This window comes from Prosopis cineraria, unplaced genomic scaffold, assembly GCF_029017545.1.
Source record: "Prosopis cineraria cultivar Desert tree isolate PC_DT_omini unplaced genomic scaffold, ASM2901754v1 PC8, whole genome shotgun sequence".
Lineage (NCBI taxonomy): Eukaryota > Viridiplantae > Streptophyta > Magnoliopsida > Fabales > Fabaceae > Prosopis > Prosopis cineraria.
In genome coordinates, this window is record NW_026555339.1 from 4,533,356 (window position 1) to 4,552,654 (window position 19,299).

A 19,299-nucleotide genomic window follows, 5' to 3' on the forward strand; every position below is an offset into this window, starting at 1 on the left:
TGAAGCATTAGAGTGATCAATATTGCAATCTCCAATCTCCAATCGCAGAGAAATGTGATGTGTTTAGAGCCTTTAATCTAAGGTCAGCATGCCCTGTGAGGAGCGTAGAGCGTAAACGGCCAGGCGGCTTTACCAGTGGGACATTTTCTCCTATGAAGAGCCAACGGCAAAATTGAAGGCCGCAACCTCTCTTCTCATGAATCGAACATTTATACACTCTTCATTCTGTTACCTTTACATCAACACGTGGAGGGGTTATGTAAACATAAATGTGTTTTGGTTAAAATGAAAAACTACTTTCTAGATTGTTTTTTATAGGTGAGACGAAGTGAATAATTGACAAGAAAGATTTTTTGCTGTTGTGTCGACATTGGATCCATTTTCAGAAGCATAAGCTTCTATTGATAATTATTAATCTTTTATTGATCACAGCTTCTAAAGCCTGCCAAAAAGAAAGATTCATTTGGGGACCAAGGCGAAAGTTTGTGATGCGTTTTTTAAGTGTTCTGGCTTTGACGATTATAATCATGCAAAGGCATCCAACGAATGAGACTCTAATAGATTGACCTGCCATGCCATGGATCCTCTTTGAATCCCTGTGATTTACACTTAATCACTAATTCAATAAGTACCACATGTGACATAATTTAATTAAATAACTGTCATAATATATTTTATTATATAATATTAACAAAGTATTAAATCTTAAATTTTGGACAAATAGTATAAGTAAGAAGTGTTTAGTTGTTAGGGATTGTTTTTAAATTTTTAAAAGAAAATATATTTTAATAACTTTTAAGTATTAATAAAATTCAACGGTCATAACTCAATGGCTTAGATCCAAATTCATTACCTCTATTTCCCTTCAATCCAAAGATCATGCTAATAAATATAGAAATCTGAAGGCAAAGCCAACAGTTATTGTAACTGTACCATTTTTTCCTTCTTAGTAAGTCAAAAAAGGGAAAAACTGCAAAATTGTATAAAAAGGTGAAGTGGGAAAATAAATTGCTATAGTTAAATGACTGTGTAACTCCCAATTAGACAATCTCTTTTATTACTAATAACGTTTGATTAAAAAAAAGACAAAATTATACACAATTCCTCTGAATTTTGGATCATTTAGAAATAACTCCCTAACCTATAAAATACAATGATAAACTTTCTTAAGCTTTCAAGTCTTTACATATACCTCTTAACCATTAATTATATTCCTTCTAAACTTTACTTTTATATATGTGCATGTAACACCCATAAACTTTGAACCCTTTGCAGATAACTCCTTTAAACTTTATTTTGTTTGGCTCACCAAAAAAAAAAAAGGGAGAAGAGAAAATTAGAAGGATGTAATTTTCTCTCCCTATGCTTGGTTTAGATGGAGAAAATGAGAAGAACAAAAAAAATTATTAATTTCATATATATAATAAAATCTAATATTTTAACATATAATTTATATAATTTTTGTTATATATTACTGATTAAATAAATATATGATTGTAAATTCTTTTATCTGATACCAGTGAAAAAAATAATAAATTGGCTCATTGGACAAAAAAATCTTGTACTCTAAAAACAAGGACCAAATTTTTAAAAATTTGAGAGTATGTTTATATTAATATACAAGGGGCTTATGATTAAAAATTTACAAAAGCTTTATTATTGATATATAACAATATATTATTAACAAATATAATAAACCAATTATAATATAAAATATAATAAATGTGGGAGTGTTTGAATGATTTGATCCTATAACATTGGATTATATCTACAAAAGCCCCACAAAAATTTTTTGTCCAGTTTTAATTTTTATTTCTTAAATTATGAAACATGTAATAATCTACATTATAAAGTAGAGAAAAAATTAAGATAAAAATAGAGAGAGGCAATTTGAAGGAAACGAAAAAATTCATATGTAAATTTGAAAATTGAGTTTTCTTTTCAAAATGTTTTTATATTTGAATAGAAAAGTTAGAAGTAAAAATATGTGAGTTCTGTATGTTATTTTCCTTTTAATTTCTTCTCTCTATTATTTTTCTCTCATTAATCAAACAGGAGAAAATGTCCTTTTCTCTCCACTTTTTTCTCACTTTTCCTTTCTTCCTACTTTTCTCTCCTACTAAGCACATGATTAAGGTTATACATATAAGTAATAAATAAAACTAATCACAAAGAACTTGTCCACATAAATGTAAGAGTTTAAGGGAGATCATTCTAAAATTCTAAAGGTTAGAGAGATTATCCATACCTGACAAAAAGTTCATTGGAATTATGTATAATGTAGCCAAAACAAAAAACAAAATTGCCTAAACATCAAATGTTATAAGGGGCCTGAGTAACATGAAAAACCAAAATTGATAAATTTCTCCCTACTTTTTTATCAAAAGTCAATGAAATTTTTGTGTTTTGTTAAGTTAGTTTCGAGCCAGAACAAGACTCTTCACACTTATAAATGTCACTTTTCTTGTAAGGTTTTGATTTCTTATTTTTGGGGCCAGGTAAGGTTCTTGAATTGAAAACATTAATTTGGTGATAAATTTGAATTGACAAAACGTAGGCAAAACAAAAACAAAAACAAAAAGGAAAAATGGACCAAATGCTATCACCCTTTCCATAAACGTAGCAAGGGAAATAAGTACTTTTATTGGGCTTCTTATTACAGTTCCTGAACACTGCAGCACTTCTAAAACGCTAATGATAGTACAAAAACAATATTGATGTTCGTACTTTTGCCATTTGAATCCCAGACAGGCAGAGACTACTGAGTACCCTGAAAATTACAACACTCTACCAACTTATACATCGAGAGGTGGACTTCAACATCTTGTTTCTCTGTCAAAAACTCAGCTGAAGGCGACGTTGGGACAAATAACACCCACGGCCACTGTAATCATACGAAACACCACACAGCCAGGCATGGAAGAAAGAAGCCAGGTGGGGTGTTTTTCCACAATGAGAAAATAATAATCATGATCTTTAACATTATGCCTCCAAGCAATTCTCGCTCGTGTCACTCGAAATAGGGGGAGCTCCCCTTATGAACGTACTTTGAACAAAAGCCACCATCTGTAAACAAAATTCGTTTAAGAAACAGTGTCATATGGAAGTAATTGAAAAATCCATACGGGTAATGTGAATACTACAGATGCCGCCTAGGTTGTCTAATTAAAAAATTAGTTTATAGCTAATATTTAACGATAGATATCATAATAGTATCAATGAACAAGGGCAACAGTCGGCCGAAATAAAAAATGGAAAAGCATGTGTCAAAATTAGGAAAGGATCAGCATGGATGCCACCTAGGTTGTATAATTTAAACGCAGGGCCTAAATCTGGTCCAATGATTGTTGAGTTAAAACCAGAGAGTTGATAATTATAGGCCAATTTAACCATTGATTTGACATCAAAGGAGCAACCTTGTCATTGGATCTGGACAGCGTCCATGTTTCTCAGTGTCCCTCAGTGTCTCAATTTAGCCCCTCGGATTTGTATCCATACTTTATCACATCATCCTATATTAAAATAATTTAATTTTTTTAAAAAATAACTTTTTTTTAGATTTTTTATTTTTAAAAATTATTTTAAAAAACTTATTTTACAGATTTTTATAAAAAAACTTACAATCTGGCTTATTTAAATTCTGAACTAATATATTTAATAAAAATTTTTTTAAAAAAACCTGCAAACTGAGCATTTAAATTTTTTAAGCATATTTTTATTAAGTAGTTCAAACCAGAGTTTGAAAAAGTTAGATTATACTTTCTCTGTTTAAAAATGTAAAGTATTTTTAACTGAATTTCACTTCTTAATAGAATAGTTACCTACTTTTAAACTAATTCTATCTTTTTATATTTACCTCTATTAAACATCATACAATAAATATAAATTCATTCATCAATAAGGGCATTTAAAAAAAACAATGATTATATCTCAAAAAACTAAAAATGTCTTACATTTTCTAATATATAATTCCTCAAAAAATGCCTTACTTTTTTTAACAAAAGAGTAAGTCTTTGTTTAAATATGTCAGGCCAAAATTTGAATAAGCTAGACTGTAAGTTCACTGTGTAGATTTTTTTAAACAGATTTTTATTAAATATGTCAAACTAGAATTTAAATAAGTTAGACTGTAGGTCCACATATAAAAATATACAAAGTAATTTTTTAAAATAAGTTTTGAAAATAGAAAATAAAAAAAATCTAAAGAAAGAATTATTTTTTTAAATTAAATTATTTTAATACAGGATGGTGTGGCAAAGTATGGAGCACGAGATACAAATCTAACGAGCAAAATTGAGGAGCTGAGTGATGCTGAGAAACATGGACGCTGAGAGGGTCCAGATCCCTTATCTTTCCTCACAAGCTTCCTCAAATCAGGCAACTTATGATTTGACTGGACCAGATCAGTCTTAAATACAGTGCCCGTTTGGATGAGGAAAGAACGCGCGTTTTGGGTCTAAAATCGATTTTTTCTGTCAATTTATCCAAACAGTCGAAAATGATCAAAAATTGATTATGGGCCAAAACGCGCGTTTTTTCAAAAGCTCCCTCTGTTCGCTTTTTGCCAAAAGTTTGTCAAAAACGTTGGGAAAAATTACAAAAACAGGTCCAGGAAAAAATTACAAAGAAAGCACATAATTTAATAAAAATAAAATTAAACTCTCTTCTTTTTCTTTTTTTTTCCTTAATAAAATTTAAACTTTATATATTTAAAAAATTAATATTTGATATTTAAAAATTAAATTATATAGTAATTTATATAGTTAAAAATTAATTTTGATTAAATTATCCAAATATCTTCAATTCTGTTAAAATCAATTTTAAAAAAACAGTATCCAAACAGATTATTTTTTAACATAATCAATTATAATTAAAATCTACCACTTAATCAATTATTTTCATAATCTATTATACTCAACTGAAATCCAAACGGACCCACAAAGGATATGAAGATACCGTTCGATACCACAATGCTAAATATAACCCCTTCGGGAACATCCCATGAAATTATAAATAAATAGTTCCAATACCTGACTTAGACAAATTAGCAACTGCAATCTAGATTCCAGATACCAACATTGGTAGTTCAGGCAAAAAAAAAAAAAAAAAAAAAGATACAACATTTGTAGTCTCAGAATTTCACTGATTTTAAACCGACACAAGACACAAATAATCAAAGGACTCTCTTCTCTATTATCAGAAAAAGATTAATTAAGCATCTGGTAGAGTATGGTCTTACCGAAGCAAACCCAATGCACATTATGCTGAAGCCAGGAAAGTTGAAAGGAGCCCCCTCAGACAGGAAGAGGGCTGCATAATGAAAGGAGAAATTGTTTGTTAATAAATTTCAATGGCAATTTAAACCTGGTACAACATAATGACATTCCACTGGCCTGTTAAAGGAGAGAAAGCCAAGGGAGAAACAACATGCGCAAATGAACATACGCCTGAAACACAACCCTGAGCCTTTCCCTGAACGAAAACCAAGTGGATCAGTGAGGCAAAATAAACAGAATGGATGCCAAGCCAACTGCTTTAAAACATGATGCCAGCAAAGTAAAATCATTCTCTTTTATCTTAATAAAAAAGATTCTGTAAATTGTATTATTTATGTATGACACAAATTGCAATGAATCAAATTCTTCTTCCTTAGACCAGTTTTCAGACAACCTTTGAATTTGACTGCCATGCAACAGATAAAATTGAGAGGGGATATAGCATATGCATTAATTTAACAAATACAAAGACCGTACATGTCCTAATAATTCAATATTAATACAGGTTCTTAGTTTAACGGATCAACCTGCTCACAGGGACGAACATGTTTGGATACCAGACTGCGCATCTGCAAATTGCAATATGAATTAGACAAATTCAAGCTTTGAACAAATCTTTGCCCAGAGACAAGAGAAAGAAATAATTATTCATTGTAAGGAATATATTAAACAAAAAAAGAAAGAAACACAAATTGAGAAACAAACTTACACAAGGATGTGCGAAAACAATTAATACTGAGAACATTGCAGCAGCATAAGGAACCTATCAGTTTTCAAAATGTTAACAGTTGCAAGAAATATATATAAAAAAAATTGCTATCCGCAATGATGTGAAAATACATACCCAGGAGGCCCATGCGATGCTGTAAATGATCATCTGCATCCCAGTCCACACATTATTAATGGAGAACTTGACAATGAATTTATTTCGTACGATAGAACAGAAATTAAAAAAATAAAAATGCTCACATGCAGACAGCCGAAAAAAAGTCCTATTGAAAGCAACCTTGCCTCTCCCAAAGTTGGAGCAAGAATGGGCATAAGAAGAAGCTGTGACAAAGTTTCATATTTAGATTCACAGCAAAATCAAGGAAACTGAAGACTATGAGAGAAATAGATGCAGATGGTTAAAGATGGTTCATAAAAGAAGAACCTGTGAAACAGTCCCTGCAATCCCAGAAATGACCATTAAATCAGCAAACTGATTCTTGTCGAAATGAAACCGAGCCTTTAAGTAATACTGCACAAAAAAGATTTATCATCATTGGCTACGCCAAAATGCAGATGCAAATTTCTAAAAATAATCTTTAGGGTAACAAAAATAATTACTTAGTTGTTATTTATATAATAACCTGCTGCCGTATAATTAAAAGAACAAGAAGGAAGAAAATCAGAAAGTACCATTAATGAACCATGAAGGCCAACATCGGCGAGGTTGCTGAAAAATGCAACAATTGCTGTTTGTGTAACAATCAAGCTGCAATTATGAGCGAATATACACAATTATCACACACAATATTAAGATCCCCGCTTCTTATGATATAATGTTCTACAAACACCAAAACAGGAGCGCTTACTCTAAAACTTGTACGCAAAATAATTAAACAATGAAACAAGTTTAGTTTTTCCTTCTCTTTCCTTTCCTTTCCTTTCCTTTCTTTCTTTCTTTCTTTCTTTCTTTCTTTCTCTCTTTTTTTTCTTGACTGAAAAACAAGTTTTGTTTCAATGTAAGGAAGATAAAGTAAGGAAGAGACAGAGAAGAGAGTGAGAAAATGTAAATTGGCCTACCTACTACCCAGCAAGGAGGTTAAGTCCTTCAATGAAGGCAACGTTTTAAAGGGATTCACATTTGATTTTGGCAGTGAATCGATTTTAGCAGTCTTGAGCTTTGCTTGTGGAGTGAGTGGAGCAGAAAGATTGGGATCGATGATTGAATCCGGAAGGAAAACTCTCATGTACACCGCCGCCATCACCGCAACAAGAGTAGAAACCTAATGCAGGAACATTGAAATGATTAATAATAGTGAAAATTAAGATGTGATTCACGGAGAAGAGATAAGTAGTCACCTGAAAAGTGTGCGCGGTGGAAAGGAACCTAGCTGATAAGGTGCCGCAGACGAACGCAGCGGAACCAATGCCGGTCAGAATTCCAAATGCAGCAGCTCGATGCCCTTCGCTCACATTATCCGCCTAAAATGTTGAGGGAAAACATAAAGAGACCCCTTCCAAAAAACATAAGACAACTAGTGATAATTGACAAAAAAAAGTTACTACAATTTTAAAATCTTGCAGAAGATTCCGCGTAAGAGCTAAGAATCGGTGAGTTTACCACGTAAGCCAGAGCAAGGCAAGGGACACTTCCTTCACAAACCATGGAAACGAGAGTCTTGAAGACGTAGTAAGCGTAGAAGAATTTCTGTGTCCTGCTGTAAGCTAATACGCCTGTCACAAGAACCAGAGATGGTCGAGAGTGAAACGAATAATGGAAACGCGTCGCAATACTGTGGATGATCAAGTACATGGTAGTTGTATAGAGAATGAAGAAAGGAGATTTGAAAGAATGGTACCTAGAGGAATCATGGTGAGGGTCATCGGGATTGTGAGAATAGCCTTCCTCCCATATATATCAGAGAAATTACCCAATAGAGGCATCATCACAAGAGTTCCCAATCCTATGACCTGCTCCAATCACACAACTTATTTAAGTTGTATTACGATAAAATTAAGGTTTAAAAAGGTAGAGCCATTGGCTCTTTGTATCCATTAGATATACGTGTATTATCTCAGTGGCAGTGAGTGAGCAGGAGACAGAACATGCAGTAATGGGTTTAGCCAGAGAAGGAAGCAAATCCTGTGAGAATATCAGAATCAACAGAGTTTCCTATTTTCCCCGCCAATGTTAGAAGCTAATGAAATTAGGAAGCATTGGTGTATGATGTATTGGGCCAGGCCTGCAATGGGATCTTATCAAACAACGGTGAATTGGGTTTCAAGGCCCAATCAGAAGTGAGGATCGTAATAATAAATGTGTACGGGGTCGGGGAACAATCCGCCAACGAAAACTAAGAAACGACGAAACGCGAAGGCAGAAAAGGAAGGATGGCCCAAAAAAGTAAACACACACACACACACACACACACAGAGGACGAAGCATTATGTGGTGTAGGGGGTCCCTCATGGAGACTGTTGAGTGTCGAGGGAGTAGTGGGCCATCCTTTTAAATTGATAGTCGACCTTTGAAGGAAATGGTATAAAAAACCGGACACCAAGAAATTGGATGGAAATTTCTTCCGACCGGACAAATAAAGGGAGACGCTGTTCCTGCTTCGAATGGGATGGCTTGCCTTTTTTGCCCCTTCGAAGGATAAGTAGAATAGAATTAGATGGAATTTTTATGCATTTTTAATAAGCTTTCATTAAATTATAAAATTAATAAAAAATATTATTTTGATGCTATATATTTAACATAAAATATAAGAAGCCATATTAATCAAATAAGTTATAAGCCATAATTTATACTATGTATTATATATTAATTAATGTATAACATATTTTATTTTATTTTTAAATTTTAAAATTATGAATTATTTTAAAAATATATTGAAATTAATTTAATTTTATAGTTTCAGAAATAAATCTTGTTGATTTTAATTTAAAACTAATCAATGGTTCTAATGTTTTTCGAAAAACCAATATTTAAATTATGTTAGAGATTCTATCAAGAGATCGCACATCACTTTCATTATGGTATGAATCTCGTCTTTATCATTTACTTCAAAGTTATATATATATATATATATATATTAGATTGTGTGAAGTTAAAGAAAAGTATAGTTCCTCTAATTTTGATTTTCTTAAATAAAAAAGTGTCTTCACAAAGGAAAAGAAATATAAGGCCTGTTTGATAACTTATTCTGAAAATAGTTTTTTTATTTTTTTTAAAATAAAAAATAATTTGATAATGTTTTTTCCAAATGTATTTTGAGGAACGAAAAGATTAAATATTATTTTAAAAATAAAAAATAAAAAAATCTTTTATGTATGGGATTATTATTTTGAAGAATATGGGAGAGTGCAAAAAAAAACTTTTTTTTATTTTCTTATTTTTGTTCTCAGAATATATTTTATAAAATATTAATTTCAAAAAAATAATATAAAAACAATTTTAAACAAGTCTGTATATACTTTTTTAATCCACGTGTCATTCTGTAGTTCATTCGCTTCAATGCGGTTTAAATTATACACTTGCGTTAGTAAAATAACAAAAATTGAGTTATACTCTGCGATACATTCAATAATAGTTTGTTGCCGCACAACAAGAAACGTACAGTTCCATGGGAAACACTAACTAGTCGATGGGGCTATTCCTTACGGGAGAATAGCAACAGGGAGGAGCAAACGACAGAGATGCCATCGATCGGCAAACGAGCAAATTAAGGATCTGCACACGTAGTTTCTGGATAGCTTGACATTAAATAGGAGTTGAGAAAATTAAACGAAGAAGGAGATGCACATAGGCGGGTATTGTAAAGAAGGAAGGAGACAAGTATGAAAAACTGACCGCTTGCTGAAAACCAGTGAGGTAAATGGCAAGGGAGCACTCGTCTTGTCCGGGACAAAGGGCGGCCATGGTGACGTCTGTGATGGCCGGAACCACCATGAACGACGAGAAGTTATGCAGAAACACCATCATCCACAGGTGGCTCAGCCCTCCTTTCAATCTCTCCATCGCCTTCTCCGATCGATCGCTCTCTGCTAGCTGTCTAGCTATTCCTTTACCAATATTTTATATATTACAGGGCAATTATATATAGCAAGCTTACAATGAAAGCCACTTGCCTCTTTTATTTGTGGTTTTAGCCTCTAGCTTCACTCCAAGCATATTCACCTTACTTCAAAGAACCATAAATTTACTCCAATCATTATATCGAGACCAAGCGTACTTTGTTGTGCCCATTGCTTTACGTGATATATTGCCCGTCACTATCACCCACTCCGTATAATTAATTCACACTGTTACACTCAAGGAATCTGTTTGGTTACTATAAACAAAGAGAATAAAATGAATTGGAAAAATAATAAAGGCAAAAATAACATAATCAAGATGTGAAGGAGAGTTAGGTCAATTATGTTTTATGAGAAAGAAAATTAATTTAATTAGTTCACCAAATTGATAACCAAGATTTATGAGATTTATGAAAATTAAGAAGTGTGATGGCTTCACACTTGTGGCTTGTAATATATGAATTTTATTGGACTATGATTTAGTTTATTTTATTTTAACTTTTTTAATACATTCATTTCTTATTCTTTCTATCAACTAAACTCTCCTAAATGTTTATTTTGTATGCATCACTCCACAGTTCATTCCCCTCTGATTTGATGCCAAACAGTGATCATCATTCTTAGATTCACGATGAATTTAAATCTTTCAAAGTTAAAACATGTCAATTTCGAAGTTCGCCTTTTGAAAAAAAAAACATTTTATGTTTTATAAAAAATAATAAAAGGATTAAAATACTGAAAAGGAAAAACTTTAGAGAATTTTACACATCCCAAATTCTGAGTATTTAAATCCCATATTATCTGAATCTCCATCTTTTTCTTTAAGAAAATATTATTTATTTAAGGAAAAAGGAAAAAGTATTAAAAAAATCAAATACTTGAAGTAGCAAGTGAAATCTAACCCATGATCTTCCATTAACAAGGGTGAGATATCTTCCACGTGTATTGTATTTCGATTTTCATAATAAAATTGAAAAGGCGGGAATGAACATCTCAAGACAAAAATATATGAAGGTGCGGATTGTAGGGTTGGATTGGAGCATTGAAAAGGTGGAGATGAAATTGGAATAATGCCAAAGAAAGGGGGATGCGTAGCGTCCAAGAATGAGGCAGCAAGATTGCGGGGATTAAGTTAGTCATTAACCGCGAAACCCGCAGAGGCGTGTACGTTTAATGTACGAAACTGCTACACTTGCAAAAGCCAATATTTGCATCTTCCTCCATCCCCACCAGCCCAACCCAGCCAAACCCCCCGTCTGGTCCCTCCCTTCGTTCACCTTTTTTTTTTTTTTAAAATGGGCCCATCGTCGTTATAATAAAAGAATTAAAAAAAATAAACATAACTTTAAATTTTTACAATTTATTCACATTTTATTATAAATTCTTACATTTTTATTTTTTAATATTTTAAATTTTTTTAAGTCTCTACACTTTATTCAGGGAGAGTTTAAAACAATAAAAAATAAAAATATAGAAATCTAAAATTATTTTTTCTCAAGAATTAATTTAATTCTTAAACCTTGATTAATTAAAGTTTTAATGTGATATTTAAATAAATTGTTGGGGTTTGAATCTAAACCCTTTATATATAGCAATTTAATTAAAAAAAATTTACATGTCTTTTTTAGTAGGGAGACATTTTCTCTTGTTGACAGAGCCTACACTTTATACTTAAAAAATTATTCTTGAACTTTAATCATGATATAAAAGGAAGAATGGCGAATGCTACCGTGACCTTGGGTATTGATACATATATCAACACATTTAGGTTCACGTACACAGGGATATAAAAAAACTGATTATATTTTTCATGCCCCTAGACACACGAGAAGGAAATAGCTAGATTTCCAAGAATATATATCTGGTAAAAAAATTGTAATTCTCGATAACAAACAGCTACAACAATACAATCAATATATTCCAATTTCCAATGAATAAAATTACAACAGAATCGACTAAAACACACATACTTCGACATGAACATTTGACCATGTATAGATGCCACATCAAATATGGTCATATGCCAAAAAAGTTACTCGGTATATAAAAGAAGTCGACAGTTATGGAACTAATAACAAATGGAGATTCTGTACGTGCAATGACTTTGTCTTCAATATTAGAACACAAAACACCATGCTCGCCGGAAAGCAGATTCAATCCAACAAGCGAGCATGTTTACCCGTTAAAATTGGCAGGATGGACTTAAAAAAGAGCCTGTTTTAATGAACAGGTTAGGTTGGCCTTTCCTGTCAAGGTGAGATTGACTTCGTCTCAAGGTGTATGTATAACTTGCATGCATCAACCATCATGTCAAATGTTTGTATTTATCTTCATCTAACAGATATGTACATATCGATATATTTATCTAGTTTGACTAATTTTGTCATCCACGGCATTTTTGACCCATTAACTCGCTTTAATTCTCATCACTTTCCTTCAAGCGACCCTAAAACCAGCTCCAACATTCAAGGGATTCTTAAACGGATCTTTGAAGCACTAATATCGATTATTTAAAAGAAAATCCAATCCTTTAATTTGCTAATAATTTACAAACTTTCAAAATCATTCATACATACGGAGACCACAAGCCCCATCGCAGCCGAGTTTACCAGAGTGCATAAATGATCTAACAAATGGAACAAAGCCATGAAAAGTAAAAGCACGACAAAATATACATTGAAGTGAAAAATAGAAAGAAATCAGATTATAGTGTTGGCGGAGCAATCGAACTAAGAGGCGGTGGAGGAGCCATGTTTCGTCTCTTCCGCAGATTAATTTCTGTCTTTGGAAGCAAAGCCACAATAGGTTCAGAGAATGAGACTAGGATCCCATCGTCTTCATCGCCATCCTCCTCCGGCGCCGCCACCGCATGGGCCTTCCAATCAAAATCAGCCAAAGTGCCACGTCCACTAGCAAATCGCTTCATCTGGCTCAGAGCCGGAGCGGCTACGGCTGATCCTCCGTCAACCTCCGAAGCACGAGATAATGATTTCCTTCCTCTCCGGAATATCCTCCGAAACGTCGACGTTTGCTTCTTCTTCTTCTTAACCTCCGAAACATTTCTGAGAAGTGGCCTCGCGTGGTGTACATTGGGTAGTGTCACGTGCTTGGATTTGGCTTTCTTAATTAGTTGCCGATGCTGATGCTGATGCTTCTTGTGCTTGATCTGTCCCATGCACGAAACTGTTGGTGAAGTGGGTTCAAGAGACTTACTACTTCGATTGTCCGAGTCGCCATAGTTTGATCTTCTTCTAGCTTCATCCGGAATCATTTTTGATCCCTTCCGGCCACCGTGTTTATGATATTTGTGAGCAACTTGAAGATCCCTCCTTGGGCTGAACGGAGGGCTCTGAAATGTGAGTGCTCCTCTTACTGCTTTGGGCAGTATCATCGTCAATATCTTTTTCTTTAGATCTGGTTGTTTCGCCATTTCTTTGATTCTCAGTTGGGATTGGTTCGTTATTTGTTAGGCGTATTGTCTCTATATATAAATGGAACAGGTTACAACATTGAAAGGATCATTGATCGAGTTAATTTTCTTACATCATTGGAATTTGTCAACGATGATTGTAGGCGCGGAGGAGTTTTGGTCAGATCAAGTCGGTTTGTATGACTGGGCAAACCAACCTAACCCTCTTTAGTCTTTACTCATTAAACCGCCTAATAAATAATTGAAAAGAAAATATAACAGATTTATGAGAACGACAGGGGACGTGTTTTTCTACAGACAGAGTTTAAGTAAGGCATACTATTCACTACTTATGAACAGCATTAATGATGTATATATGGGTGTTCATATTTCCAAAATCTATGAAATATTGAAATGGCATATAGTTGAAATTATAGAAATGTGCCAACATATAAATTATAAAATAATACTACCTCCTCCCTAATTTACAAAATACTTTTAGGAATGGTTTGAATAAGTTATTTAACAAAAATAAAATTTTATAATTGTCTCAACATTATTACCATTCTTTCTCTCACTCTTTCTATTTTTTCACAAATAAGGTTACGTTGAATGTAGAGTTTTTGTAAAAATTTATATTTGTGGTTTTTTTAAAAATGAGATTGTAAAATATATCCAATGAATTTTATTGGCATCTATACATAATTTTACAAAAAAAAATCATGTAAAATGTGGGGTGGGAGTATATTTAAGAAGCAGTATAATTAAGAATTTCTGAGTCGAAAATGTAAACGCCTCATTACTTGCTCAAAATTCGTAGTAATTAATTAAACCATTTCTCACTTTTGTGCGCTTAAATATGCCATATATATCACACGAACAGTTCAGCTCAAATAAAAAAATACCACACGATAGTTGAATACTTGAATGCTTTGCTATGACTGTTAAATTAATCACTATCGCGACTAACCATTTCTCACTTTTGTGCGCTTAAATATGCCATATATATCACACGAACAGTTCAGCTCAAAGAAAAAAAAAAATACTACACGAATAGTTGAATACTTGAATGCTTTGCTATGACTATTAAATTAATCACTATCGCGACTTTTGCTATTGCGCAATTTGAATCCGTAAAATAATTTAATTTAGTTGCCACTTCTAATCCTAATCTGCACTGCAAGGTGGATTAGCCACTTGCTCTTCATGATTTTTATGACTTGATAGTGATTACTAACCAGCCATCGGATTTTTTTAATTTAAATTAATTTTTAAAAATAAAATCCTAATCAATTGTGCTCTAAATTGGTTGGACATGGTGTTACGAGTCCCACATTAGCGGAGTATGGTTTATAAGTCAGTTGGACATCTTCCTCCCTATAAGATACCTTTTAGGAGTAAGTTTTACTAGTTGTGATGTTGGTGCTCTTGTTGAGAGTCACTATTTGCAAAAAAGGCCTCCCACATAGGAGCTAACTAGCTAAAGGTTGAGTGAAGCATTGAGGGATGTGGGCTGTTACGAATGCCGGCTTTTAAGGGACAGGCTATGTTATGAGTCAATTGGACACCCTCTCCCTACAAGGTATTTTTTGGATGTAAGTTTTATCCAAAAAACTTGTGGTCGTGACACATGATTTGTAGCCTTCTGTTTGATACGAAGTTATTGATAATTTATAAATACTGTAATTTCTTAATTTCAATCTATACAGTGACGTGTTAATCTTTTTGAAAAATCAATTAGATAGTGAATGTATGACTTAGATTTTTTTTATGATTATAAAATATGTATACATTTAGAAAAATAAAGAAAAATATAAATATAAATAATAATGTTAAAACATCATTTGGTCAAGGATAACCATGTGAGACTAGCCCCCCACCAGTCCTAACCTCTTGGTTATGGTTAAACTTAGTAAATTTACCGTCATCATATGCCACTGCCTTTTGTTGTGGCTTGTGGTTACATTTTCGCTGGGTGCTCACCAGCAGTGACGGATTCAACAAAATTTAACAATTGGGACAATATTTATACCAAACATAAATGTTAATACTTTTTTTAATCTAATTTTAAAATATTAATTAAAATAATATATTACTAAATTATGTGAGAATTTTAAAAAAATATGTTAATTTTATTTATATCATTAATTTATTTTTAGAATAAATATAAGAGCAAACAATATTTTTAAGTATGTATGCTTAATAATTTTAAGGAGAATGTGGAATAGTTAAATTTTTATGGGGACAACTACAATTTTGAAGAGGGAAAAAGTGTAATTTTGGAAAAAGAAAAGAAAAGTATAATATTTGCAAATTTTATGGGAGAATTGCACCATCTTTATATAGAGTGGTTATTGGTTCAATTTTAGTGCTCATCACATTATGTTTATCACTTGATAAGCATTTAGATTGTCAAGATGAAAAATGTAGATATTTTAGATTTACATATTCTATTTTTTTTCATCTAGAAAGTCTAGATTTACAAATAATATTTTATATTTTATATTTATTATAAAAAATTATAAAATTTTCATCTAAATAATGCATATTTAATATTAATTTTTTTTATTTTATAAATTAATTATCTAAATATACTCTGGATAAGTTAAATTTAAAATATATTTAAATAATTAATTTATAAATTTTTTAAAAATAATATTAATTGAATTATTTAAATTAAATTTATATGATCTAAATTTAAAATAAGATAAATTTATTAAAATTTTATATTTTATATTTAAAAAATATAAAATAAAATTGATGAATCTAAACCGTCCAAATGGTTCGAGATGCCTCGTCAGGTGATGGCGCCTGACGAGCACTGAAGCTAAACGCGTGTGGGTACGTCCCTACTTGCTAGGTTCTTTCCTTCCTCACGCGGAGGCAGCGAAGGTGGTGATATTGCTGCCAGGGGTACGTCCCTACTTGCTAGGTTCTTTCCTTCCTCAGGGGTAAGTTTCTCTCTATTGTGATTCAATTTTCTTTTCCTGAGTTTACAATAATCAAGCAACTGAAACCACATGCCGATCAAGATCTCTTATCTATTTCTCTTCCTTCCATATTTTTTCTGGGACACTGGCTCCACTCGACACGAGGTGCTTCCATTTTGGGTATTGATTTTAAGGAATTGTCGCCTTTACTGTTTTATCTCTAGAATTAAGATGGCACTATTGAGTTTCCGCTTTTCCTTTTTCGGTGCCGCTCGGCATTTGCTTTTTGGATGGTTGAAAGCACACCAGGTGTTTGCGAAAATTCGCAAATGAGTGCACTCTCACTCTTTCTTTTCTGGATTGTAATGTGTAGACAAATCTGGATTCGGATCTTCACATTTTCTTCTACAGTTTGATTGGTTGGTGTTCTATGCTTCATCTTGAATCCATACTTGAGCTGCTTGGGCAAATTGAGCCCAAAGTAGTTCCCCGATCGCTTTTATCCCTTTCGTTTGATATCGCAGTTGTTATATCATATAGTTTTGTACTCAGTCAATCAAGTCACCTTTTGGATTTTTGTAAATATGTTTAGGTGGACATTCGACAGCTCTCTTCATGTATCTACAGGACTTTATTCTCCGGGCTAGAGTGTTGAAACTTTACAGGCAAGCTTTGAGAACGGCTAGGCGAGGCCCGTCTTCTGCTAGAGGTGCATAATCTTATTTGAGCTATTATTTTATTTGAATAGTATTGTGGGTTTATAGTTGGTGTTTAACACGCTCGCGCATACTTTGGGTGTATTTTTGGGACCGTTAATGGTTTTGTTGGCCACCTGGTACCATTCATTGAGAATTTGGAATGATTACTTTCACCAGTTTACTTGACAATTTCATACTAATGCATATGGTGGAAGTGTCAATTCGTAACTAAGCACAGAGGTCAATTTTTTTAATGTAGGATGACTGGCCAGGAACTCATGCCATCAGTCACAGTTTTTGGGATATAATGACATGACTTTTCTTACTAGAATGTGTTTGGACACGAGTGAGTGGCCGGTGAGATAAAGAGACGGATTTTTCTGAGGAAGTTATTCCTGATGAAATGCATTTTCATTTTATCATTCGATTCCCTAAAATGGATAGCTTGTGATATGTCTCTTGAGAGAGTATCAGAATCTGAAGAAGAGAATTTGGTTGTGCAATCCTGTCCTTGTTATGTATAGTTGTTATATGTGGTCCTTTAACTGAGTTTGAGCGATAAATATCTTATTGCGATTTGCAAATGCAATGGACTGTACAGCTGAATTGAGACAGACAATTAGGCAAGAGGTGGAAAGTAACAGAAACTGCACTGACAAGCAAAGGATCCGTTATTTGGTTAGTGATGGACTGGAAAGAATGAAACGACTCAACGAAATGCTTGACATGCAAGGTCACCGCTGATGGATTGGTACGTAGGAGCAAATCAACCCGTTTGAGTTACTCGCTCCAATGTCCATTAACATGCATGGCACTTCCAGTTGGTAAGGGAAGAAAAATAGATGAAAAGAAAAGGGAAACGATTAGAAAGATTGAATTATTGTATCCATGGCAGTATCTATTTCTGTTTAGGTTCTGTGCCGCTCAAAGTTTATCGCTTGTTATTTTAACACTGGTTGCCTCTGCCCCATTATTTCACTGACTTGAGTTCAGTTGACCTGAAGAAATTAATCAACAAGGATAGAAACCTGAATTTATCTGCCAAAGCGATCTGAAAGAATGAGATAGGTGGACAGCTCGGGCTGCAAACAGGTTCCTTCTTTTGGACTTGTTTGGAATATCATATTATAAGACCTATAGGTTCCATGTTCCCCACCATTTTTTGTACGGCCCAACTAAATTGGTCCCTCGTTAACTTATTTTGCTACTCGGTGTGCTCCGTCTAGATATAAAAGATTCTTGGTCGCTTTGGAAGAACCAAAAACTTGTTTAGCAACTCCATGATCGAAAGGTATAATGAGATATAATGAATCAGGACAAAAGTGTAATCCTATAAAATAGGAATTCTCAGACCCCAGTGAATTTACATATGTTCATTTGATTATGTTTCCGTCAAATAGAGGTAGACATAGAGGTAGACATAGAGCCGTCAATTAAGACCGGCTCAATAAGCATGAAAAAATCTAGAGCTAGGCTGTTTCTTGAAGGTGTAAAATGGTACCTTTTTGAGGTTGAAAAATAAAAGGTTGGTTTTTTTAAGTCTTCTTATATTTTTTTAACTTAATATAAAAATGAAACACTACACACTAAAAGTAAAAGAATTAGAAAATTGAAAATCCTAATTTGCCTCCCTCATAGTCGTTTGATTTATTCATCCTCCTTGCATGGTTTTGAGTTAATGGTAACTTATTACTACTGGTTTATTTTGAATATTTTTGCATATTTTAAATATATTGAAATTATGTTTTTTGTTTATTATTTGTTGCAAATAATGATGATGCAGAAGGAATATATGAAAAATTTAATATCTTTGCCAAATGATGAGGCTTCACAAGAAGAAGTTTTAAATTATATTGATGTTGATGACAAAAAAAGTTATTAAAATTTAGGTAATGATGCTAGCAAAGTTTAGCTGTCATTGGTGTTGATTTTGTGATGTTGCTAATTTTTATTTGACTTAAATTTGTTATTGTGGGTATTGTCTTGAATTTATCTTTTTAGATTTAGTATTATGTGTAATAACTTTTTTAGAATTTTAAATATATTTTTTAAATTTTTAAATTGAAAAATAAAAAAAAAATAAGGCTAAGGCTCAGAGAGACGACCCTTCAGCCTTAAGGATCAGGGTCAGGCTAGTCAAAATGAAACCTTAAAAATGTGATCGGGCTTAACAGGGCTAGTTAGTTTAGGCTCTGGCTTTT

General features: G+C 32.9%; 3 protein-coding genes across 11 annotated transcripts; 1 reads left to right on the forward strand and 2 right to left on the reverse strand.

Annotated features, from left to right (window-relative positions):
• Positions 1-2,588: 2,588 nt before the first annotated feature.
• Positions 2,589-10,167, reverse strand: LOC129318183 (uncharacterized). 2 transcript variants are annotated; one of them, XM_054962812.1, is made up of 14 exons: positions 9,838-10,164; positions 7,844-7,955; positions 7,606-7,718; positions 7,344-7,466; positions 7,065-7,267; positions 6,678-6,753; positions 6,430-6,516; positions 6,246-6,326; positions 6,121-6,153; positions 5,986-6,039; positions 5,804-5,845; positions 5,394-5,472; positions 5,240-5,310; positions 2,589-3,066 (listed from the first exon to the last, which is right to left on the reverse strand). In XM_054962812.1, the coding sequence occupies exons 1-14, from the start codon at positions 10,003-10,005 to the stop codon at positions 2,983-2,985; spliced, it is 1,326 nt and encodes a 441-aa protein (XP_054818787.1). In that variant the 5' UTR covers positions 10,006-10,164; the 3' UTR covers positions 2,589-2,982. The 2 variants fall into 2 exon arrangements, with proteins under 2 accessions (XP_054818787.1, XP_054818788.1); XM_054962813.1 differs by lacking the exons at positions 7,606-7,718; positions 7,844-7,955 and having other exon boundaries at positions 9,838-10,167.
• A 2,420-nt stretch (positions 10,168-12,587) lies between these two features.
• LOC129318979 (uncharacterized protein At1g76070-like) lies at positions 12,588-13,579 on the reverse strand. The gene has a single exon (XM_054964007.1). It carries the CDS (start codon positions 13,489-13,491, stop codon positions 12,766-12,768), a length of 726 nt encoding a protein of 241 aa, XP_054819982.1. The 5' UTR covers positions 13,492-13,579; the 3' UTR covers positions 12,588-12,765.
• Positions 13,580-16,278: 2,699 nt separating this feature from the next.
• On the forward strand, positions 16,279-18,144 carry LOC129318593 (uncharacterized). Of its 8 annotated transcripts, none has more exons than XM_054963442.1 (4): positions 16,338-16,421; positions 16,774-16,819; positions 16,993-17,109; positions 17,700-18,144. In XM_054963442.1, exons 3-4 carry the CDS (start codon positions 17,016-17,018, stop codon positions 17,840-17,842), a joined length of 237 nt encoding a protein of 78 aa, XP_054819417.1. In that variant the 5' UTR covers positions 16,338-16,421; positions 16,774-16,819; positions 16,993-17,015; the 3' UTR covers positions 17,843-18,144. The 8 variants fall into 8 exon arrangements, 6 of the variants coding, with proteins under 6 accessions (XP_054819415.1, XP_054819417.1, XP_054819413.1 ...); XM_054963438.1 differs by lacking the exon at positions 16,338-16,421 and adding an exon at positions 16,428-16,580; XM_054963439.1 differs by lacking the exon at positions 16,338-16,421 and adding an exon at positions 16,428-16,580 and having other exon boundaries at positions 17,358-17,842.
• The last annotated feature ends 1,155 nt before the right edge of the window (positions 18,145-19,299 follow it).